Source organism: Diorhabda carinulata, chromosome 4 (genome assembly GCF_026250575.1).
Source record: "Diorhabda carinulata isolate Delta chromosome 4, icDioCari1.1, whole genome shotgun sequence".
Lineage (NCBI taxonomy): Eukaryota > Metazoa > Arthropoda > Insecta > Coleoptera > Chrysomelidae > Diorhabda > Diorhabda carinulata.
In genome coordinates, this window is record NC_079463.1 from 128,440 (window position 1) to 153,247 (window position 24,808).

Here is a 24,808-nt window from a genome sequence, read left to right on the forward strand (position 1 = left end):
GTTTTTTTTCCAAAAGGAATTTATCTACTTCGAACTAATAAAAACGGTAAGTTGTGTTCTTAAAGAAGCTGAAAGAGTTCATTTCCTGCACAGAATCCAGATCTGGCTTCGGATTTATATGAAATGTTTGACTAATTCTAAAAATTGTCCTCTTCATGAACCTAACATTTCGTTTCAAACGTAAACATTGTAATAAAATCCGAGTTCTATATTAAATATGGCGTATTTCAAACGATGACATATGCTTTACGTCGTTGCCACGTTTTCCCCCAATTATTTGATACACCTTATGTTATATATTTTATACGAAACTCGATCGAACAAAATTTGAAAGAAAAATATTTTTGTTATAAATATCATTTAATAAAAAATTGTATCAAATATTACAAACTACATGATAAAATATATTAGAGAGTTTGTATAAGTAATAACGTATCACAGTAATTTTAAATTAATATTTTAGGGAATTTTTAAAAGATAGAATTACAGTATGAATCCAATTTCGATTTTCAATACCTAATGAGATTATTCTTACGTTGTATAACCTCTTCGTTCAACAATATGTTATTTACTTCATTTCAAGTAAATAATATTATTTATCATAGCGTAAAAAAATTATATTAAGCGGTAATGTATGGATTTCTGCAAGCGTGAGAATTACACCAATACCTCTGTAATATATTCAAGTCTTTGATAACAACAAAATCGCTGTAGACTTCTATGTTTGCCAATGAAAAATCTAGAAAAAAAATAATACATTTATCAATACTTTAATAGCTAAAATTATATGAACTAATTAGTAGTTAATCATAAATTTGTAAAATAACAAATTTAATACGTTCTAAGATAAGCGTTACTCTGATTATTTCTTATAAATTATACGATAATATTCATCACTTAGTTTTATTCAAATGGGAATATTTATCCGCATCGCACATCACTACCAATATTATAGGCCTATTATCCTGAATCAGATAGATCACTTATCATTTGATTGCGATCGTAAGTCAGATCGAGATTTTTACCCATCAGCTGATCGCTGAATCACATGATACGTCAAAATTTATAAGAATGCGCAGTGTTTGTTTATTTAAAAATTATTGCATATCTGTATAATGGAACTGTTTTTGTAATAGAGATAAACATAATAAATAAACACTATTATCATCAAACACTATCATATCTCGACTCTTATTATCTTTAATTATGTTTCCATGCGTCTATCATAATTAAGCAAAAATGACCGTAATATTTTTATTATATTCTTTCCACGTTCGAAACAATGCTCTATTATGACAACAGCAGATATGCAGATACGGTGAAATACCGAGTCTCGACATTTTGAAATATAACTGCTGATAAATTATGCTTTTTATCAATATGAGGACACTTCAATAAACATGTACTAGTTTAATAATTAGAGATTTATAATTGAGATTGAGCACAAAAGCAATTATATCTTCGAGATTATCAAAATTTCACAAAAACCGTAATATAATGTTGTTGTTTTTTAATTAATTTATTTGTCCTAATTCACTGAAAATGTAATACATTAGTAATTAATAGTATGACAAGGTCATGCTACTCAAAACAAACAATCATAAATAATTTAAAATTTCAGTTTAAGTAAAAACAAATTCTACAATCCATCGATTTATCGCATTTAAAAACACGTATTTGCATACTTGCATCGTGATTCAGATTATTTTACGAATAATCAGATCATGATTGCGATTTCCTGATCATTTTTTTTTATACCGATTCGAGAGAACTTTTGTAATAACTGACAACGTTGTAAACATATTGTTCTAATATGGTGGCGGTTACACTACTGTACTATATTAAATTGTTTTCAAAGTTTTTTTTTAACTGTAGGTGATTTATTTTGTAAAAATATGTGTGTGTGGATATTTAATTATGCTGTGAGCTGGTGTAATGTAGCAGAAGAAAATAAAGCACGCAGGTTAGGTTAGGTTAGTATAATCATTGTTTTACATATGGTTAGTGGAAAATTAAACATCATTTGTTTTATATATATATTTTTTTTAATTTACTTAAACTATTGGAGGTTTTGAGATTCGGTAGTTTCGATATTATTATCTAATTTACCGGTGTTAAACGATAAAATCGGTAATAGTTTCTATCAAATTAACTTTTATTGTTTATAGCAAAATCAACATTTTTATTTGTTTCAATTGTTAATGTAATGATTGATACCGATTTATATTATTATTAAAAATACGTTGTTAGGTAATTGATACATTTTATCATGAGCTAATAAAATTAGGATTCTACTGCAATTCAATATTTCCAAGTAATCTTAGGTTATGTAGGTAATTTTATAAGTAGTGTAAACAAAACATCTGTTTCAACCATGAATCATATTTTCCAAAAAAATCAAACAAACCTCACACGCACTAGAATTGATAATTTATTGTTATTTGAAATATCATACCGAAATTTGGCGGAAGTTCTGTAAATGGCACTATATAAGAAGGAGTTTGTTGATTTCTATATACCGGTTCTCGAGGAAAAACTGTAATCGGTGAAATATTTTGTTTGTTTCCATTTTTATTTCTTCCATTGAGTATTTCGTCTTTTGATTTTTGCCTTTTTGACGGAGATTTGTGTACGATTTTAGTTACCCGATCGATATCTAGAAGAAATAAAACTTTTTTATTATTTCTATATATATGTATACGTATATTGTGATAATAATCAAACTTCTATTAGTATATTTACCCGGAATAGATTTTTGTTGATGATATCTAAGCTCATATGCAGGTTGGGAAATAATGAAAACGGGACTATTTCTCCCAATAGTACGACCTCTTCTTCCTGAAATAAATTTCATATTTAAATACAGGATGTCTTTGTAAAGTTTTTGCATAGCAAAAGGTAATAAGAGTTTGGAGGATATATAAAAAAAATAGTACATGAAATATCACATATATTATTGAGTTTTTTTAATATTCATTTTAAAGAACATGTGCAACAAATGGATACATTTTTACAAATAAAATTTTCTTGGAATAATAAAAAAGCCACGTGAAGTAATCAAGTAATCGTTATTGTAAATTTGTAGATTTTTTATGCATGAAATTTTCAACAGCATTTTTCCTATCGTGATCATCACAAGTGCGATATACTTATTATTTTTGAAATGTTTTGATAACCATAGTGATTAAAGTGGGATTTTTTTTCGGAATCTAGATGAAAGGTTACACTTTTACGAAACGAAAACTAATATCAAATTTTACGAGGATTGCTTTTTATATTGTTATCTTGGCAACACCGAATGTTTCTTACTGTCATTGATATTTCCGGTATAAACTTTAGCTTTGTTCGCTGTAGTTATCCTGAACATGCTCTGTCACCAGATTCATGCGCAGTTTGAAATAATGCGTTCGTGGTACACCGAACGTGTTCTGAATACGTCCAATGTATCTTCAGACATTGGTATGTAATATTTACCACGGAATAACCTCTAATTTATGTGGTTTTCTACGTAATTATATTTAAAAAACGTTGTAGTTTTCTTTATACTTAATTATACCTTGCATTGAATCCGTGATATTAATTCTCATTACGTAGATTTAAGTAAAAAGATTTTAAGCATTATCTTTTGAAAAGTGTACGTTTGGGTACAAATATTGTAACCTTTTTATTTATAAAGAATATGAATAAATTAAAACAACTTACGTATTAATACCCTCCTAATAACAATAACTACTATTATAAAAACATAAACCGGTAATACGGAAGATAATATTATTATATGAACATCCTCAAATGAATGTTGCCGCTGTCCATTCACCTTTTCAAACGTATCCGATTTTATAGTCGATTCCATGATGCACTTTTAATATCCAATTCCACTGATCACTTTTAACTGACTAATGTAAAGATAATGTTTTAACGGTTTTTAATACTGTATCAGATTGATAAAAAGAATCAATTATATTAAAATTGGTAGTAGTTTTACCAATACCTTCTAATCAGATCAATACCTAAAGTACTTAGGTAGGTACTCCATGGAATATTAACCGATATAAATTGTTTATCGGTTAAGTTAGTTTATGTTAATTAATTTGTCGATACCAAGGGAATTCCTTTCTTTCTTCGAATATTTTACAATATTAATTTTAACGAGAAACAAATTATAAATATTTATATTTAATTATTGGAAAACTCCAGATACGTTGTGTTGAATTAAGAATTAATAAAAAGATTGTATAAAATTTATAGGTGTTGTTTTTAACATATCTACTTTCGTTTAGAATTAAATCCGTCTATACATAACCTCAATCGTATTTCGTTGTACATATTTACTTTTTTCTTTTCGTTCAGTATAATATAATGAGTCATTATCCAAAATAGGAGTATATAAAAGGTAAAATAACCTGTGCGCGTGGGCATTCTTGATAAACCGAAGCCCACCGATTAACCAGTACAGGATACAATTTTTAGTTTCGCACCGGCTTTAATTCCACGAAGTTTTGTGTTTGTATCGAACTCGGCATGTTAAAAATATCAATAAAATAATATCGTGTTTGTTTTGGGTGTTTGTAATAACTAGAAACTGAGGCTAGCAAGGTGAATAATTACTAATTGGTATCGTTTTTTAAAATATTCTTATCTTTTTATTAATCCAAGGAAAGTATTGCGAATATTTATAGTACATACAGAGTGTTTAGTTGAGATCCATATTAGCAGTTTTGTGTTAAGAGGTTAGAAATATTTAATACGGTAATAATCTAGCTGAAAAAAGTATTAGTAATAAAGTCGGAGATAACCTTATTTTAACGCGGGTACATTAACACAAAATTTAATATAAAACGTTTTCAAAAACAACACGAAATTACGAAATCCAAATGATACGAGATAAGATTCGAAACATCGATACATTTTAAATAATTACGCGTTAAATCGAAAACTAGCGCAGGCGGAAGCGATCATCTTCATTCGCCACGGAATATACACTGAAAAAACAGTATTGTTTCAGTTTTAGCTCTAAAAAGCGAATGAAAAATGAATTAGTTTCTGTCCACTTAAAATGTCGCCTCTGGTACAAATACAAATAAATAAATAAACGTGAAATTATTGTTTAATAAACATATAATATAAATAATGTCGTAATTAAAGATAGATAATCAGTAAACAAATAAATTTATAGTAAATTAAACTGTTTGAGATAAGTACCTCCAAAAGTGAATAATATTTTTCTTTGCATTTAATTTATTACCCATATATACAAAGTCGAAAGCCGCCTTTCGAGTTTTTATAAACAATCACTAATTGATCGATTAGATTTGTTTGTCGTATTATATACAATGCGGCCCAAAGAAACCTTCTATTGTAGATTCCACTTGGAATTTCGAAAAAAAAAAACACTATTACAATATATGTCGTAACATAACCTCTAAATCCGATACATTTTGCTATACAGATTGATGCTGCGTAAAGGTGATTGAAAACGATATTAAATCTCATTTAATTCGATTCGAAATGCCTACTAAAAACCCAGGTCTACATCTTTTCACGAAAACGTGGCATACCAACAACAAATTAAAAGACGCAGAAGAAAATAAGAGGCCGCTTACAGCTACATTGGACAAACCGACTGTTTTAGATATAAGATTAATAAGAAAAATCGACATGAGCAAAATTAGAAAAGAATTTTTGAATATTTCGAATCTGTGTCGTATACCGATGTTGTTGTATAATTGTAAACCACACAGACCTCGGAGTCTTCCACCGCCGATTATGAACAAAAAAAAGAAGAAAAATAAATCCGACATAGATGACACTAGTGTCGAAGAAGAAAGTATCAAAAGTGACAGAATAGCAGGAAGACGTGCGTCAAAATTGAAAAGTATTACCGTACAACGAACTGTGAAAAACTGTGATAAAAATAATAATAATAATAATAATAAATCTATCAGGTAAGTTCTTTCAATATTTTCAATTTAATATAAAATACACAGACACTGGAAACTTAAAAACTTATTGTTTACTTTTATAATTAACAATAACAACTTTTACTACTAACGTTTCAACATTTACATTTACTAAATATAAACAAAAATCTTAATTTGTAAATCGAAGTTCTCATAAAAAATAACACAAGGCATAAAATTAACAAAGTGTCCTCGTAAATATGTCCCAGTGGGGAAAATCAAGTTCTATGTATAAAACCATAAATAAATAGGATAAATTCACTAAAAAACAGGCCGAATAGCCCTGGCAGCTGAGGCCTTCGCAACCTTAAGAAAAAGAAGAAGTCGATTGATATCGATACACGTCAATATATGCCATTTGTCTAATGGGATCACATTTTGGTTAATTTAATTAATGTTTTCCTAATAATTCCCGATATGTTTTTCGTTTGGCACATCTACAGCTATACAATAATTAAATGCAAAAAATCGGAGATTCCTGTGAGGAGATATCGGTGCTACAGACAGACGGATAGTAAAAACGTTAGTAGAAGAGTAAAAAAAAATGTGGTAAAAAAAAAACGCAAGTCCCTGCATGACTTGATTCTCGCCCTGAATATCGAGGCTATGATATGAATTTTGTACTTGGGGTTGTTAACTTTAAAACCATATTGTCTGATTATTAAAATCGTATTCATGTACGAGAACCAGTAAGAAGGTTTTTTCATTGATTATTGTCAGGTTCTAACAGAGACGGATTATACATAAAGAAGGTCGTACAATGTTGATTATTCAAAGTATTATTGTTTATGAAAATATATAAAAATTAATTAAAAACTCGTCACAGCATCGTTATCTCTCATTTTTCAGGCCACGGAAAAAATTGTTTTACTTTCAATTAATGATTTTTATGACAATTGCATCAAATATCAACGAACGCTTCAATATAGTACTCAAGAGTTCGAAAAAATAATTCTACAAGATATGACCGTAGAGGGGCGCCGATGAGGCGCTTACGTTGGGCGGTCTCTCCACATTTTCGACCTTTAACCATCCAATTAAATCAATATCAACAAAAAAATCCTTGAATTGATTTCTAAAAATGATTGATTATAAAACCCCGATTAAAGGTTAATCCTTTTTAATTTATGTATGTACATTTTTAGGGTACCTCGTAAAAATAAAGACAATACACACTCAAACGAGAAGAAACGAATTGGTAGTCCTAGCGACGCGAAATCGACAAAACTTCCGCAACCTTGTAACTCTTGTGGAAGGTCGGATCAACCTGAAAGATTACACAGTCATCCCGTTGCATCGATCAAATTAGTCAGCTCTCCCAAACAACAAGGTAATTATTTTAATACACTTATCAATAGTTTTCAAGAACGAATTCTTTAAAGATTTAGATATGATCTTAATAATTATTTGTACGTTGTTTAAATATAATCATTACTTCATAAATCCGAACAAACGGTAATTACAGATATATACTGACTAATAGTTTAAGATTGAATACTTGTCGATGATTTATGTACATTTAATAATCATTTAATTTGGAATTTTTGGAACCGTTACACTACACACACTCTCTGACGTGCGTTTCAATAACCAATTTATCATCATCAGAGACTGAAGCAGTTTTAAATTAAAAACAATTCAGATTTATTCATATATTAAAGATGAGAGTGGGATTTATCTATCCGGAATTGTTGCAGCCCCCAAATAATTTCCCTAAAAACAAATTAAATAAAGAAGGGAACGGGTACACAGATGGAAATAACGAGTAGGTAAAACAGATTTCAATAGAAATAGAAAGGAGCTTGTCCTTGAAACAAAAGGATATAAACTGGAATTTTATGAGCATTATATAATTTCACTAAATTCACTTTGATTTAAACACTTTTAGAGTGTAGTTAGATAGAAGACGATTTAGCAACGAAACCTGACTTTTATTGAATTCTTCAAACGGAGTGGGAAGGAATATTTAAAATGTAACAAGACGAATGTTGTCGTTATAATACACAGTAAAAAGTAAATAAATTTAAAGAATTTTAAATTTTCCACAAAAGTCGAAAAAGTTCGATTTACTAACAGTGCCTAATTTTTTGCATTTCCAGTTTGCAAGTGATAAAAATTAGCCGCAAACATAATTTGTTGGATTTGAGGGTCAATTCAGTTCCATTTTTCTCTCTATTTGTTTTATATTACGCGAATATACTTAATAGATAAGAATATCAAAATAAAACTCTCTCCAAAAATATCGATGTTTGCAGTCTTTAATAAGGATTAAAAGATTATAAAATATGCAGTTATTTTACCGATTAAACGACGGATTCAAGTACCAGATAACATTTTACTTATCATAATCCATTTATTAGAAATTGTATATAGTGAATTTTTCATCTTAATACCGATTTCTGATTTGATTTATTCTAGCACTAAACTAATTCGAATGATATTAATTAATCATTCATTATCAATCAAAACACTTTAAATTCTTTGTTTATACCAAAAATAATTCATTGACTATATTGACATTGACACTGTATTGGTATGACATTTGTTTTGTTTCGAATCGAATTAGAATCGATTTAGGATATTTATTATACTGTCTCAAACCATTAAATCTTTCTATATACACTAGAAAAATATTAAAAAACGAAAAGAATTCAATTAATATTTACAGTTTACACTTTTTGTAAATATCCATAAACCCTCACAAAAAATTCGACTACTGATAAAATCGATTCAGTCATTAATCGATTCGATCTGAATCGGACCCACACAGAAGTAAATATTAGACGCGGTGTTGCCAAAAGTCAATGAAATCGTATTTTTAAATAAGTAGATTATCTGTATCCCGTCGTTGTATATTATTTGTTTCAATTAGAATTTGTTTAATAATAAATGATGTAGGTATTTAGTGTAATATGTAAATATATCTTCTATTTCATCCAACAGGTTTGTATATATTATAGTAAATGCTTTTTTGTATGTCGTATTTATACTTTGAATCGATATTTTACAAATTTCTGTGTCTACGATCGTTTTATTTATTTTTTTCTGTATAGATACGCGTTTATATTGATTTCAGTGTTTACCTATGATAACTTTAGGTGCACGGAAGAGTTATTGTGGTTTAAATTAATATTTTTTTCATTATCTTTATTTCATCATTATTTCTCTGTCACAATTTTGTTTAATAAAAATTATCAATTGTTTAAATTTCATCAATCGTAAAAAACGTAACAACGAGAATTCCTAAAACGTTTATCATTATCGACGTGTCAACAAATTTTTTTATACAGAGGTCGGCAAAAGCAACAAATTCAACGTCAAATTACGAACGAGGGTTACTGTAAGTGTTCCAATTCAAATTATCCTTCAATTGCAGTCGGGAAGGGTGCGCGGGCCACTTAATGAATCATTAATTGAGGTAATTCCGTGCATAGTACGGCGCAAGTTCCATCCTGCACGAAACGACGGATATTCGCGAGTTTTTGCCCGCGTAAATCTTCGAGCATTTCCGGATAACTTTGGTAATTTCTTCTTTAATGAAGACGTGAGAATTCTGGTCGTTTCAATACACGCAGTTATGTCGATTGATCACGTTCAGAATGAAGATTGCCCATGTAGGAGCCTCCAGATTTGGGGCTTAGCTTGAACCAACGCGGTATTGGCAAACCGATAATGGCGAAACGCGACGAGTCGGCAACAGAGCCCGTTTTCAAGAATTTCCGGTACGTCTTCCACATTATTTTGAACGATTTGGAAGTTGCGAATTCGGAATTTGGTAATAATTGTTTCGTACTCTTTCTTGAAGCGTGCAATTTGTATGAAAACGCGTTTATCATGACACATGTTTGGTATGGTTGCCGACCTCCGTGTTAAAGATAAAAATTAAATGAATTAAATTCGAATTTTAGTAAAAAGTACAGTGCAAAAGCCCGTAGCTATAAAATATAAATCGAAAGGAAAGGAAAAACCCGAACGAAAACAATCTCCGAAACACGAACAACCCCTTCCGTCTCAAAATATCGTCCATTCCAATCCGACTTCGGCTAATATGTTAGCGTCGAGGAGATTGGAAATTGTTAAGAAAAACCGAGAAAATAACGAACGTAGAATTGGATCTGGGAAACGTACATTGACGTGTTACATTTGTGGACGAGAATACGGTACTGCGTCCTTGAAATTACACGAACCGAAATGTTTAGAGGTAAGAATCTACTCGTTACTTTGCTATCATGTATATTTAATCGTTATAAACTGAAAATATAGGTCATTGTAAACGTTAAATCACCCGCAAACCCGTACTCCTTTTAAATTAATAGTCTAAAACACACTGGAAAACGCTAGAAAAAAAAAACGTGCAATGAAGTTCAAAGGTTATCTTTAGAAGTAATTTCGCATATAGTTAACCTCAAAAATCTTTAACTACATCATTTGATCGCAAATGTTAATTGAATGCTTCGATGAAATTTATTAGGATTACAAAAATTTTAGAAATTAGAACGTGAAAATGATAATTTACCGGTACATTTAAGAAGAAAACCACCCGTAAAACCTACAGCAGCCACTACCACCGACGAATGGAACGAATTAGCGTGGGAAGCTGCGCAGGTGAGTAATCTGTCAAAATAAAAACCCACATTAAGGTCCAATACACATGGAGCAATTGGAAAGTAACTAAACTGAAGTCTCCAAACTTTTTTTTTAATTCATTTCAACATCTCGGAATATCGTTCGCCCAACTCAATACAGTAGAGAGCGATTCGACCGAAAAACCGAAAGTAGGTAATCGAAACGTCTAATTTTTCATTTCAGACCCAAAATGAAGACGCGATTTAGAAACAAACACCTCAAAAGATCAAACAAATTCGAAAAACTATAGATAATTCAGTTCACGGGACAATCTTTATATTAAATGATGAAAGTTTTACGGAAAAATCGATATATTTATGCCAGACCGACAAAGAAAAACGTGTCGTATTCATTTATTATTGATGACAATGTATCATTAAGTTGCAAACGTAATAACGATGTTTTGAAGGTCGAACTATTTCTAAATTAATTGTATTATAATATTATATAACCGTAAAAAGTCCGACAATAAATCATTTGTTGTGATTTGCGATCGAAATTAATAAAGTTTCGATGATATACAAGGTTGCCCGAGGAATATAAATATTGTTTGAAAGTGAGGTTAAGTTGGGTTCGAACTTGAGCAATAATTGACATAAATAAGACGTAAATAAAACAAATGTGATTAGTATCCTATCGGTTTGTTGCCAAGTCGCTTCTTCTTCTTCTTTAACCGACGCTATAGTCGTTCGAGAACCTGGGCATTCTCAACAATCGACTACTAATTCTTTATGTCTAAGGGATTATCGTTTTGGAAAATCCTGACGTACCATTTTAAAACCGTTCACTTTATAATCGATAATTTTGTTCTCAGTCAAATCTTGTACCTTGTCTTAATTGCGGAAGAACATTTTACCCAGATAGACTTATAGTTCATCAAAGGAGCTGTAAAGCACTATCGGTGAAAGACGTACGTAATCAATTTAAACATGTCTGACTTAACCTAACTTTGTATGCCGATTTGGTTGTTGTAGGGTAAATTAACGAATCAAAGCCATTTAATTACGCCAATAACCGCTCCGTCGAATCGTCCTTCGACCGCGATCCAATGCGAAGAGACATCGGCATGTTACATTTGTGGTAAAAATATGAGTGTGGAAGTTTTAAAAGCGCACGAAAAGCAATGTTTCGAACGGTGGGTCGAAGGAAATTACGCCCCGAAGAAAAATAAAAATCCGCAATCGTCAATTCACAAAAAAGGTATTGAAAAAAATTTATAATACATTAAAATCTATTTTTAAATATATTTTCAGCATCATTTCCCGACGAAAATACTTCTCTTAAAAGTAATTCGTCCTCACCGATGCACGGTCGACCGGTTTCCTCGAAGAAACCTCCTTTGTTTCCTTGTTACATTTGCAAAAGATTGTTTAGTGCTAATTCGATTTGTTTTCACGAACCGCAATGTTTGAAAAAATGGAAAATTGAAAATGAAAAATTGCCTCAAAATAAAAGAAAACAACCACCTTCGAAACAGGAAAAGTATATACGTGAGTATTTGCAATTTCAATACCACCAACTATACAATTTTTTTTTACTACTACAACTGAATGAAGAAAAAGTAATGACCTTAGAACAACTTTAAGGTTACGTATATCTTGCGGTGGTTCTCGAGGACGACGGTGATGCGGCAGGAAATCTAAAAGCAAAGGTGACGAAGGGAAGTGAACAATTGGGAGGAGTACTGAATACGATAATAAATTCCATTTTCGTAATTATTTAAAACATAAATAGTTGAAATCATGTACATATTTTGATATATTTACACACCTCGTACACTATCGAAATCTACATTATCGGTAATTGCGCTAGATTTCTTCCTACCTGACCAACGGTTCGCAGTTGGAAGTGAAGATGGCGTCAGATAAAGTTCACTGGGGAATGTTCGACAACAACTCAATTAAATAGCGACACTCTTCAGTTCAGTGTATCGACATTACGCTATTCAGAAGAAATGTAATTCAATATTCGTCGAAGCATTAGCCACGAAAATAATTGTTTTCTCTTTTAAACAAAGGCAGAATACACTTTCGAAATTATCTCAAAGATAAAAAGTAGAAATCATTAATTTTTAATATATATATATATAGCATCGAAATCTACATTATCGGTAATAACGTTAGGTTTCTTTCTACCTAACCAGCGGTTCGCAGTTGGAAGTGTAGATGGCGTCATATAATTTTCGAGGTTTGAAGTGAAGATGGCGACTTTGTCACAAATATTACTTTTATTATTATTATTACTTTTTCCTTTATTTATTCAAACCAAACATTATCTATAGAGTGTACAATTCAAATAAACTGAATTTATTTCTGAAATATTTTTAGATAATATCATTCGAGAGGTTTATTTACTCATCAATGTATAATAGCAGCAGGACCGGACTGGTCCGCGCACTTTATCTCTGAAAATTCTCACTTGTTTTAAATTATATTTTTCTTGTTCTAGTTGATGGTAATATCGAAAAAGGTTTTAAAGAAACTTCTGAAATACCTTGGCAGGATCATTTGAGTCAACTAATACCTTGTAAATTTTGCGGAAGGACCTTTAATCCTGATAGAGTAGGAATTCATGAAAATAGTTGTAAGGGGAAATAAATTTTCATAGAAAAATCTGTTTTCTTTTACAACTACTTCGCATTTTAAAAAAGTAGGGTAACATTTTTAAATCCAGATCGAAATACCGTATACTTTGGAAAAAAGATGAAAAAAATTTATTTTTCGAAATACAGAAAACGTGTGTTGTACTAAATATTGTTTTGCTACTTAATTTGTTAACATAAAAAAAGTGATATCGGGGTGTTATTTTTATATAATTTAATTGATACTAATAAATGATATTCTGAATACCTACTTATAGTTTTATTTAATAATATTTGTCAAAACATCAAATTCCTCCTGCTCCAAAATTTTTAGGTTAAGAGTTTGTACTATTTTTCTTATTAACATATAACCTGGAATATCTATCAATTAATAATTACCAGAGCCATTAAATGAGTGAAAAAAAAACACATTATTTATTATGTTGTTTATTTTTTATTATAAAGTGAGGTAATGTCGGGTAATTTGTAACGTCAGAAGACAATCTGACAGATTTGGTAAATATACCGTCCTATTTCTTTTGTATCTCTTTCTGTCTATCAGCATCTCGGGTTCATACCTCTCTCTCTATATATATATTAATTCTACATTAATAAAACGATGTTATCAATATGGCTGTCGATTGTGACGTAATCCCGAAATGACTTTTAGTGAGCAACAGGGATACCAATTTCATCGACGTATCGAATGTCAAAATACGAATGATGATGACTACATTATATTTATTAATTTTATACCACCAAAAAAATAATATTGAAATTATTGCAATACGTTTTTTATTTATTTTATAAATCCTTCAGACATTTCAGTAACTTAATTCGTATAAAAAAATTCTGTACAAGTGAAATAATAGATATAAAAAAATTCCAAAACAATGGCGCTCATTATTTTTTCTTTGTATCTTTTACTTTCTTGTCGTAGATTTTTTTGTTCAAATTTCAAGTGCAACAAACAGTTCCATGTAAATAAATAGTGCATTAGAATCTCATACTTTTCGAGATCTATTCCATCGGCGCAAATTCATAAAAATCCAGTTTAAAACCGAGTATACATATGAACCAGTTTCGGTACCTGATCAAATTGCTATTATCGAAATTTTTAATAAAAAAATCCGATTCTTGATCGATTATACAATTAAATAACTGTGTTTCGTTTATTTTAGACCAAACGACGGGTCTAGGTAAATAAGAAGTAGGACAAGACTTTTTATCGATTTTAACGTGTGCCGATGTTAATATAGTATTCGAACGAGTAACATTATCCGTTCCTTTAGCTAATTCGCTACCTTTTGTATAAAACCTCGATCTAATATTAAGTCCGTGGTATTCGTATATTACTTTAACGAGATGATAAACTACGAATTTTTTATGATTAAATAATGATTCGCGTACCGGGGGCCAACAATTCAATTTAGGTATAGTCCTAGTGTTATCATACAACAGAATACATATATAATTCACGTAAGAAGTTATATTTTCTAGAACTTCCGAATTATCGGTTTTTCCTAAAAGATACGTTGCAAAATCCATAATGGAATCATAATCTTTTCCTCTCACAGCTACGTAGAAAGAATTGAACATTTCGACGATACCCTTGTGTCTTTTCACTAATAAAATGAGGTATTGGCGGTAATTATAACCAGCATACTCCGACATATGACTGTATATCCATTGATGACTGTATTCTAGTTCAGATTTGACAATGCGGCTGATAGTTGGATGATGAGATGCGATATTTTCCATACACCTACAATTTAGATAGAAATAAACCATTTTTTCAAGTAAATATATACCTAAAACATATCCAAAATCAATTCAAAACAAGATACAACGATTTTCTATTAATACAAATTTCTAAATTCAACCGAAGAAATGAGATCCTAATGAGAATTAACCACAAACAACAAACATAATCTCATTTTAAAGCGATTCTGTCGAAAACAAATAATTAAAAATGTATACAGAGACTCATTTTTTAACAAGTTTGTGAGATTGTTTGCTTGTAATTCTCCTTTGGAATAAGTTCGACAAAGGATTCGAACCTGCGATCTCCATGTTGGAAATTAGGCAATTCGATAACCTTACCAACAACACCGTTACGGCTCGATACAAGTTTCGACGAGGTGTAGGTATATAAGTTGCATTATATGAGGATGGTATCAATGAAATATATTTTTAAAAAACTAAAAAACATGCTAAAAACTTGAAAATAATTCTTAAAATAAACTTAAAATAATAATGAATGAAAAATAATATTATCATTGTGAAAGAGGACAAAGGACCTCAAGTTTTTTCATAATAATACTATTATTTTGAATTAATTATTATTTTAAGCTTATTACAAACTTCCTAGTACGATATGTTTTGAAAGCGTCTTTTTAAAATTTTTTTTTAAACTATATTCATTTTAACTTAACATATTTTTGTAAATTATGGTGACTAAATATTCCAAACTTTTAAAAATTGGGGCACAAATAATAAATAAAAACATTTAAGATATCAAATATAACCAAATATAAAAATAATTACCAAATCCTGTGATTCCAGCTGTGGTAATTATTAGGGGCTTTAGAAGATGCCATATGAATAACAGCAAATTCATCTAACATCAAAGTTATTGGGTTATCCCAATCAGCTGTTGGTGTTTTCTTAAGTAACCTCTTTATTAACCATTTTCTATAGCTAAATACTTCATTCGATTTTGCTTTATATGTTAATACAATTTTACTACAAATAACAACTAATAATTCAATTTGTTTTTAATTGGAAACGAATAAATACCTGAATTTTAATTCGTCTTGTTCTTTTAATATACCACACTCTACTAATTCTCTCTTCATATTCCAAAACGTAGTAACATCGGGGTTAATTAATAGTACTCCTATCAAAAAATTATTGAGCCTTTCCATTTCGGAATAAGATAATCTATTTTTGGCTAAAAGCGGTCGTTTTTTAAATAATTCAGAACAGGCGTATCGGTATACATGTTTTGTACACCAAGATTCTAAGCCCAAGTGGTAGTGTTCGTATACGACGGGAGATTTATTTGTAGAATTATCTTCTACTGGTATAATTTCAAAATCAAGTCTAAAAATGAAAAATGGAAAAAGAATTTTACGTTCAGTAAATTTATACTTACACCCTATCATTTTTAACTATTGCCTCAATGGTATTTAAAATTCGACTAGACATAGCATTATCATCTGTCATTTCGAAAATATACAGATTACTTTTCATTACAAAAAATTAAATTAAATAATTTACATTTTCTTCAACACAATTAAATCATGGGTGGGGGACACGTCATAGACAATAACACGTGACGCCATACTGGGTCAAGAAATAACCTAAATTTGCTTATCGAGGTATAACAAAATATAAAGCCTACAAATGACGAGACTCTAGTGGCATAGAATTAATAAATACAAAAGATAATATTAATTTTATTTAATTTAGATTCTCATCCTATTCTATGAAATTATATATAGTTACGAATTGCGGTCATAGATAAATTAAAACGTAGAATTCGAAAGCTTAGAGGGATAAACGGTTAACGACTTTTAGTTCATGCCACTAATATACGTGTACTATTAATTAGCAAGTTATGAACCATAAAAGAATATCTCTTCGTATTACATTTGTAATGTGTAATCGCAGTTATCACCCGTCATAAGATTGACATAAAAAAATGCCTAGATTCGAAAATATACTACGTCATTTGTTACTGAAATTGATACACAAACAAACTTTTAATATATATTTTATATGTACTAAACTTTTAAATTTCCGAGAGAAGTATATTTAGTGAAATTTATATAAATCCCAAGCTGCTGTATCAATTTACAGTTTACATACTATATTGTATGTATATCAATGAATGAATGTGACAATTTTTTCTAACTTTTAACCACATGTAGAGAAAGATCTATAATTAGGTTGTTACAAACGCTTGACACAAATTAAGAATAAAAAGCATTTTAAAGAACAAGTGTACGATGGAGGATTTGTGGGATGTTTAATTAAAACATGTCCTTAACCATTCTATTGGAAATTGGGCATGATGCCTCTTTAAGATCTAAAACTACTTCAGAAGGATTTACTCACGATTGGGAAGTTTTCGTTAAAGGACAAAACGGAGCAGATATACATTATTATGTAGAAAAAGTTGTTTTTTATTTGCATGAAACGTTCCCAAATCCAAAACGAGGTATATAAAGTATTTAATCCAAACATTTTTATTGAATGAAAAAATAATTAGTCCCGTTTATCTAATTTTAGATTTCATTATCTATAATTTGACTTATTAAATGATATTTAGAGATATTTAACGAACTTATAGAATACCTATTAAGTTCTGATATGTTAAATTGATTAATACTAGAAATGATTAAAAATGGAGAATCATTTAATTACCTTTTTTATTATTTATTTACTTTTTTTATGGAATAAAAGAAATATATACTATAATTTATGTATTCTCAACAAGTTGTTTTTTTTAATTCAAGTGAGTTATATGAAAATTCTGAATTTTATTAAATAAAATAACAGGTATGGAAATGTCATTGATAAATTAGTATTAATTGCATGTTATTTATCAAAATATATTACATAAATTGTAAATGTGGATAGAATTGTTTTTTTGGTTTTAACGTATTTTGATATTTTTTAGTTGTTAAAGATCCTCCATATTCATTAAGAACATCAGGTTATGCTGGATTCAAATTACCCATAGAAATACACTTGAAAAATAACCAAGAACCAAAAAGGATAAAGTTCAATTATGAGCTCTATCTTCAACCGACTGGTCCTCCAATACATAGAGTTCAAAAAGAAAAATATACTTTTTTTAACCCTTCAGAAGAATTTCGAGTTAAACTATTAAAAGGTGGAGCAGTGGTAAGCGGAAAATATGGATTACTCTATTTAGGGACATTTTGGAAGTTTTTTTGTTTGTACAACAACCCAAAATCCAATATATTTCACTTATTTTCTAAGTATTTGTCTCATATTCCTCAATCTGCCAATTTTTATGATATAAGATAACAAAATTTAATTTATTCATAAATACATTCATTTATTTTTGAATAAAAGCTTTTTAAATTGATCTTGTGTTACGTTAACAGGAAGGTGGTGGTAGCAATATTGAAAATAGTATAAATAGAGGAATGTCCATAGAGAAAAATCAAATGACTAGCAAACCAAAATTGAGTGGTTCTGATATACCTAAAAAGCACAAAATGAAACTAGAGGAACCGAGAACGACGGATTTCGAAAATTTATTCGGGCCTCCAATTAAAAAAACTACTAAAATACCCGAACTTCCGAAAACCAAGGAACCTCCGACTATCAAACCTCCAAATGTTGACAAATGTAAGTAGATTTGGAAGATTTTCAATTGAAATTTAAATGTTGAGCATTAAAAATTATTATTAAAATATCTGTTGATAGAATCATCTATGGAATGCTAGAAAATTTATAAAATCTTCAAATCTCTTCAATCTATGTATTATTTTCATAGTCTGGCAAAATTGCTAAAATGAGACTACAAGTTTTTTTCTATAATTTAAATTAATTTTCTGTTGTAAATTATACACAGCTCTTCAGTATTTCCGGTTTTAGCTATCGATAAAGAAAAGAATGATAAAACGAAATCAAACAAAAATACACACAAGGACAAGGAAAAACCCAAAGAAAAATCGGACAGCTTAGATAAGAGAAACAAAGAAGAAAGAAAAAAATTCAAAGATGAAAAGAGTAAGGATAGAGAAAGATCAAAAGAGAAAAGTTCGAAAAAGGAAAGAGAAAAATCACCGGCGATTAAACCAAGAAGCCCCACACCAAAAAGGTAATAAATTCGGACGTTTTTTATGTTATTATATTTTTTTTATGTTATTAGATCTCCGAAAAGAGATGCTAGCCCAGTTCCAATACAAAAACATAGTAGCAGCAAAGAGAAGGATACAAATAAAGATGAGAAAAAAGATAAAGATAGAGACAGGGATAAGAAGGAAGAAAAAAAATCGAAAAAGGATAAACGGGACCACAAAGAAAGCAAACATAAAGATAGAGATAGGGATAAAGATCATAGAGATCACAAAAACAAAGAAAGTAAATCGAGGGAAAAAGAATCAAATGTTATCAAACAAAATGAAACTAGTCCCATTCCCCCACCTACACAAAATACGCACAAGGTAAAATACATTAAATAAACGCTTCCAGAATTGATATTATCTTGATTAATTACCTCATTTCCTTTTCAGACTGATAAAAAGCCAAAAGAAAAAGAACAAATTAAGGAACAACCGAAGGAGGAAGAGAAAGTTGAAAAACCAGAAAAAGTGGAAAAGATAAAGAACGAATTGGAAGAGAGACAAAAACACAAACACAAAAAGAAAGATCGCAAAGAGAAAAAAGATGAGAAACATTCCAAAAAGGAAGATAAAAAAATCGAGAAGGCGCCAAATTCGATTTCCACTTTGAAAGATGTTCAAGTCAAAGAGGAAAAACCTATTGCGGCACCTGCCAATCGACAAGTGGATAAGAATAATTTGTTTGGTAGCCCAAAGAGTGATTCACCATCGACTCCCAAAGAAACTGAAGTGAAAGTAGAAAATAATTCACTATTTTTGAGGTAAATTATTAAGAATTCATTTTACATAACAAATAGGAATATTATTTTGAATTATTTAATGACGAAACGCAAAATTTTTAGGGAAGATGAATCATCTAATGATTCGGTTAAACTGAGTAGTAAAGAAGCATCTCCCGCTCCTCGTATACCTTCAAAGTCTCCATCACCACCTCCGCCACCTGAACCGGTTAAAAAACCCGAACCAGAGAAGAAGAAGGAACAGTCGCCAAAGAAAAAGGAAAAAAAGGAGAAAAAAAAGGTGAAACTTGATGTAATTCCGTTTACCGTCACTTATTATTCGATAGGGATACTTCCGAAAACAAATATTTTTACAAATTTAAAGCTGACCTAACCTAGATATCGTCGTTGTTTTGGCAGGAGTCACAAAGTGCGAAAAGACACTTTTGTAGTAGAATAGTTTGAAGGTTTAGAGTAAATTAGGTAGCGCTATAGATGAATTATTGGACACTACCGCTATTAAAAAACAATAACGTGTAGAAATTAGTGAGTTTTGTCGGTCAATAATAGATCGGCTAAATTTAAATCGAGTGATGTGAATATATGAAACGCTGAAAATTGGATTTGGTAATTTTCGCCAGGACAACGACGAAATCTCAATCGTTTCTTGAAAAATTGTTCACAATGACGCTGTTTTTTTTTTTTAGGATAAAAAAATTGACAAAGAAAAAGATGAAAAAAGAAAAAAACGAAAAAGCGATCCTACTACTACGGTGGAAGAAGAACCGCCGGAAAAAATAAATAAAATAGAAGAAGCAGTAGTAAATTCTGATGAGGAAAGTAAAGTTTCAAGTACAGAGGATACGACGCCGGTCGTTGTTCCACCGAAAAGTGAGGTAAACCAATAAAATTTGGGCTACTCCTGTAAATACTGTAATGTTTTTTAAATTGATTTCTACTGTTTTTAACGGGGTATTTCCAAACAGTAAAATATTAACTAATTACACTAAACTGTACACTTAAACACTTCACTAATTTATTTAAATTCACCATTTACTTTTTACTATTGCGATCCGTTCACTATGACACGCCGTTATTTAATGATATTTATACACAACGGATTTCACGAGAATTCCAATACTAGAATATAAACCGACAAAAACGCCTTTTTAGACATTATCTTTATTATAAAAACGACCGTAACATACGGTAATATATACCTCTTAATAACCGTTGGAATTTTCTATTAACATAATCGAACAGTATCGGTTTCACGGTCCATGTCGTGGACGAGTTCGTAACAATACTTTTTCCGAAATTGTCAAGCATCCAAAATGGATATTATTCGTAAGTAAGGAGCTAGGTATTGGCCTTTAGTATACCTTTCTATATAGAAACAAATTGCAAAGTTGCATGTAGTTTGTAAGTCACGGTAGGTACTGTATCCATTTGGATAACTTGTAATACATGGTTATTTACGGTGTTGCCATATTTAGGCACGATAATCGACTTTTCTTTGAAATCTTCCGAATAAGTCTATTCGAATAGACAATTTTGGAAATGAAAAGTCTGTTTTAAAACTAGTAAATTTTCTAAACAATACTTTTTTTTTCAGTGTGATATGGATATGCTTCGAGAATTGCAGCGAAAAATAATGAGTTTAAAGGATAACGCCGATCTCCAACGGGTGGTTCAATTGATCGCCGAAACTGGTCAATACGAAGTATCGGCTCATACTTTCGATTTCGATCTTTGTCTTTTAGACAGATCGACAGTGCGACAGTTACAAGACTTTTTTTCGACGATATCGTAGTAAACAATTATTGATTAAACCATCAAATTTTGTTAATAGTGAGATCAAATAAGAGCTGGGTAATTTTAGTACAAATACCGATAAGATTTCAACCATAGTGAATCTAATGAAACATTGAGATTACGGACGGTTTTGGTTCATTATTCTGTAGATTACATATAGTGGTAATTGGTATTTTTAATTGTCTCAAATCAATTCTCAAAAATTCTAATTGTTTTGATTCTAGGTCTCTTTTGATAAGAAAACTAGTTTGTCGTTTCGACCTATTTCGGTCTCGATGCATATAAAAGGATCTTAGAAATAAGAAACTAACAGAAATTAATATATTTGTTTGACAAATACTTACCCGGCTCGATCAAATTAATTTGTATATAAAATTTTTTTGTTATAGTGTTGAATATACCAAGTGAGCGATATAGAGACCAATGTTTTATATTTAATTTGAAAAAAAAAAAGGTTATCTAGGACTTGTAAATGTGAAGTTGTGCGTTACATTAAAGGATGGAATGTGCTGTGGGTAATTTGATCGCGACAGGTTCAACTCGGTCTAAAAATTCAACGAAACCATTTTATAATTTGAATAATTGGAAATTACACTAATAATAATCCAAATTTTAGTTGGAATTATACTTATAGATATCCAAAGTTGAAAATAAATGATTCGGCTCCATTAGAATATAAAAAATATGTTTTTTTAATATAAATTTTAAAAAATACAATTTTTTCATCATGGATTCAACTGAATTTGTAAAAAGTACATTTTTAAATTCATTTTTTCAACATTCACGCAAAAAATAATGAAATTAAAAAAGTGGCCTTCTGTCACCAGGGGTATTTATAAAGCTGGTTGAGTTTGGTGTTTGTACCTCTGCGCCACACGCTCCAAGGTCTCGCTAGCTAGATCCGCTTTTTCGTTCTCCTATTCAGTAGCCGTTGAAGATTGAAATTTGCTCTATTCCTCCCTTTCACTCGTTCTCTTTTTCCCATGGAGTTGTCATTTGGACTGGATTCCTCCTCCAGCTTCTCAAAGTTTTCCTTCAGTTCACGCTCCTTTTGACTGAGTGGATCAATATCATCAGCGTAGGCACTGTCCTCCTCTATTAACTTTGATATTTCTTATGACTCGTTCTAGTGTCAGATCTCCTCCGCTATCATAACTTTGCTCTTGATCTCAGCTAAAGTCATCCGCATCAGAGGAATGCCAAAAAGGGTTGTGTAGAGTTAAGATCGATCAAATACTGTCATAAGCTTGTTTGTAATCTATTAAAGAACTGCCGTATGGAAATATTGCCTTTCCAACATCCAAACTTGAAATTAATTAAAAAAATATTTTTGTGTCAAAAAAATTTTAAACAAACGAAATTGTAAGTTTTGGAACAATTTTTTTTAAAATTCAGGCTGAGATGAACCTATTGAAATCTTCATAAAAATGAATGGATAAACCTTAATCCCCCTCCTTTATTTTAGTTACAAATTTTAATTATATCATCTCTTTAGATTTAAGTCTCAATAATTTCTCTAAATAAATTGTACATAATATTTTAGTAATCGCGTATTGAATTTAAGAGAAACCGCTGCAAGTCGTTATGGTTTTAAAAATATCGAATTTGGATCATATAAAATTCTTTTTTTTCTCCTTTATATACAGCGAAATGTACTAATTTGTAAATAGGTAATAGGAACGGTGAGTTATAAAGTATTAAACATTTTTAAAAGCTGACAACAATGCAATAACATTCCGTTATTACATATTTCTCAATCACACTGTATAAATAGTATATAAAAATTCATTTACAAGTTCAACTAATGATTTATAACAACTTTTGTTGGAACGCTAAACAAGTTTTTCTCAGTTCATAACTGATTACCCCCTAAAATATGTATTGAATTTAGGTTTTCTTTTGATTAATACTAATAAAAAGTAATATTCCCCGCTATTGATTTATTATGTATTGAAAATAATTAGATATAAATGATTAGTACTTTACGGTTCACCGTATCCACAATAATGAATTTAGTACAATTCTAAAGTAGAATCATTTTTATTCTATTGATTTATCTTTATTTATCAATATTTTTTAGCAGCTAGTTGTTTTCATTTAAAAATCAACTGCTCATGAAACTTCTTTTGAGTAGAGAAAGATTGATTGCTTACTCTGTATGTTTGTATATATTTTGTACATTATTTAATGAAAAAATCGATAAAATGTTCCAGCTGTATTTTAGAAGAAGTAAATTTTAGAATTACAATCTTCGATATCCCAAAAATCTATACAAATACAATCTTTGTATGCTATTTCCTTTCGAATTTACACAAATTTTTATGATTTCTTCAAATTATTAAAAAATAAGTATGGAACTGAATCGTTCATGTATAAAAGTAGATGAAGATAATATAAAAGTTTTTATAACTCTTACTTTTATACTCAAATATCAACTTTTATTTGGAAACTATTGAAAATTTCGAAATCACAAAGACTTCAATGTTATTTCGATCCCAATAAGCACAGCTGCTTACTCAAACTCGAAAAAAAAATCCAAGATGCTCTACAAAAATGGCAAAGAAAACCCTTCCATTTGGGTGTTGTTATACCTTATAAATCCTCTATAAATAATTTCGAATTGTCTATAACTTTTTACCTCTCACATTTTTCTATATATATTTCGTGATTATTTGTCTTGATTTCTTCTTTAAGAACAGATAAAATGTTGACATACTATAACATTTCAATTAATGGAGATCTAAAAATCAAGACAAATAATTAGAACTTGTTATAATTGAGATTGTGTGTTGAACTTTATTGTGATAAGATTCTGTGGGTGGAATTATCAGGCTTCTTTTTGACTACTTCTGAAATATATTAACCATACATTTTGTGGATATTTTTCATTTCAATGATTAGTACCAACGGATCTTTCTCTGCTATTATAAAAGTTGATTATATCGCTATTTTATGTAAATTAGTAAGGTGTTGATATATATATATATTGAAATAAGATTAAGGGACAACGTGTTTCACATTAAATTATATTTTGTTGTTTGTTGTTTTTCTAAGACTTGACTATTTAAATAAATGGAATGGACGTATGCATGTTTTACTTAAAACAAACTGTTTTAATCTGATAAGTTTACCAAAAGCTAAACATACTCATAATCTCTTTGAATGATATCGTTTCTTTTGCCTAGTAATTAATCACACCTAACATATAAATTTAATTAA

The 24,808-nt window shown here is 29.9% G+C and overlaps 4 protein-coding genes across 8 annotated transcripts; 2 read left to right on the plus strand and 2 right to left on the minus strand.

Annotated features, from left to right (window-relative positions):
- Positions 1-343: 343 nt before the first annotated feature.
- LOC130892769 (uncharacterized) lies at positions 344-3,977 on the minus strand. The gene is made up of 4 exons (XM_057798372.1): positions 3,703-3,977; positions 2,743-2,838; positions 2,456-2,656; positions 344-739 (listed from the first exon to the last, which is right to left on the minus strand). The coding sequence occupies exons 1-4, from the start codon at positions 3,851-3,853 to the stop codon at positions 621-623; spliced, it is 567 nt and encodes a 188-aa protein (XP_057654355.1). The 5' UTR covers positions 3,854-3,977; the 3' UTR covers positions 344-620.
- LOC130892768 (zinc finger protein 474-like) lies at positions 1,789-13,438 on the plus strand. Of its 2 annotated transcripts, none has more exons than XM_057798371.1 (9): positions 1,789-1,973; positions 5,450-5,945; positions 7,106-7,290; positions 9,869-10,161; positions 10,449-10,565; positions 11,401-11,496; positions 11,561-11,786; positions 11,840-12,076; positions 13,035-13,438. In XM_057798371.1, exons 2-9 carry the CDS (start codon positions 5,509-5,511, stop codon positions 13,181-13,183), a joined length of 1,740 nt encoding a protein of 579 aa, XP_057654354.1. In that variant the 5' UTR covers positions 1,789-1,973; positions 5,450-5,508; the 3' UTR covers positions 13,184-13,438. The 2 variants fall into 2 exon arrangements, with proteins under 2 accessions (XP_057654354.1, XP_057654353.1); XM_057798370.1 differs by lacking the exon at positions 1,789-1,973 and adding an exon at positions 4,386-4,596.
- Positions 13,439-13,715: 277 nt separating this feature from the next.
- Positions 13,716-16,667, minus strand: LOC130892650 (protein prenyltransferase alpha subunit repeat-containing protein 1). Its single transcript, XM_057798170.1, has 4 exons — positions 16,325-16,667; positions 15,967-16,272; positions 15,715-15,912; positions 13,716-14,932 (listed from the first exon to the last, which is right to left on the minus strand). The coding sequence occupies exons 1-4, from the start codon at positions 16,420-16,422 to the stop codon at positions 14,188-14,190; spliced, it is 1,347 nt and encodes a 448-aa protein (XP_057654153.1). The 5' UTR covers positions 16,423-16,667; the 3' UTR covers positions 13,716-14,187.
- Positions 16,668-16,879: 212 nt separating this feature from the next.
- Positions 16,880-24,697, plus strand: LOC130892649 (protein AF-9). Of its 4 annotated transcripts, XR_009059072.1 has the most exons (10): positions 16,923-17,392; positions 17,855-18,081; positions 18,309-18,555; positions 18,805-19,030; positions 19,082-19,376; positions 19,446-19,816; positions 19,898-20,087; positions 20,482-20,670; positions 21,390-21,758; positions 21,814-24,697. XR_009059072.1 is itself a non-coding variant. In XM_057798167.1 (9 exons), exons 1-9 carry the CDS (start codon positions 17,212-17,214, stop codon positions 21,585-21,587), a joined length of 2,124 nt encoding a protein of 707 aa, XP_057654150.1. In that variant the 5' UTR covers positions 16,880-17,211; the 3' UTR covers positions 21,588-24,697. The 4 variants fall into 4 exon arrangements, 3 of the variants coding, with proteins under 3 accessions (XP_057654150.1, XP_057654151.1, XP_057654152.1); XM_057798167.1 differs by having other exon boundaries at positions 16,880-17,392; positions 21,390-24,697; XM_057798168.1 differs by having other exon boundaries at positions 16,899-17,392; positions 19,898-20,075; positions 21,390-24,697.
- Positions 24,698-24,808: the final 111 nt, after the last annotated feature.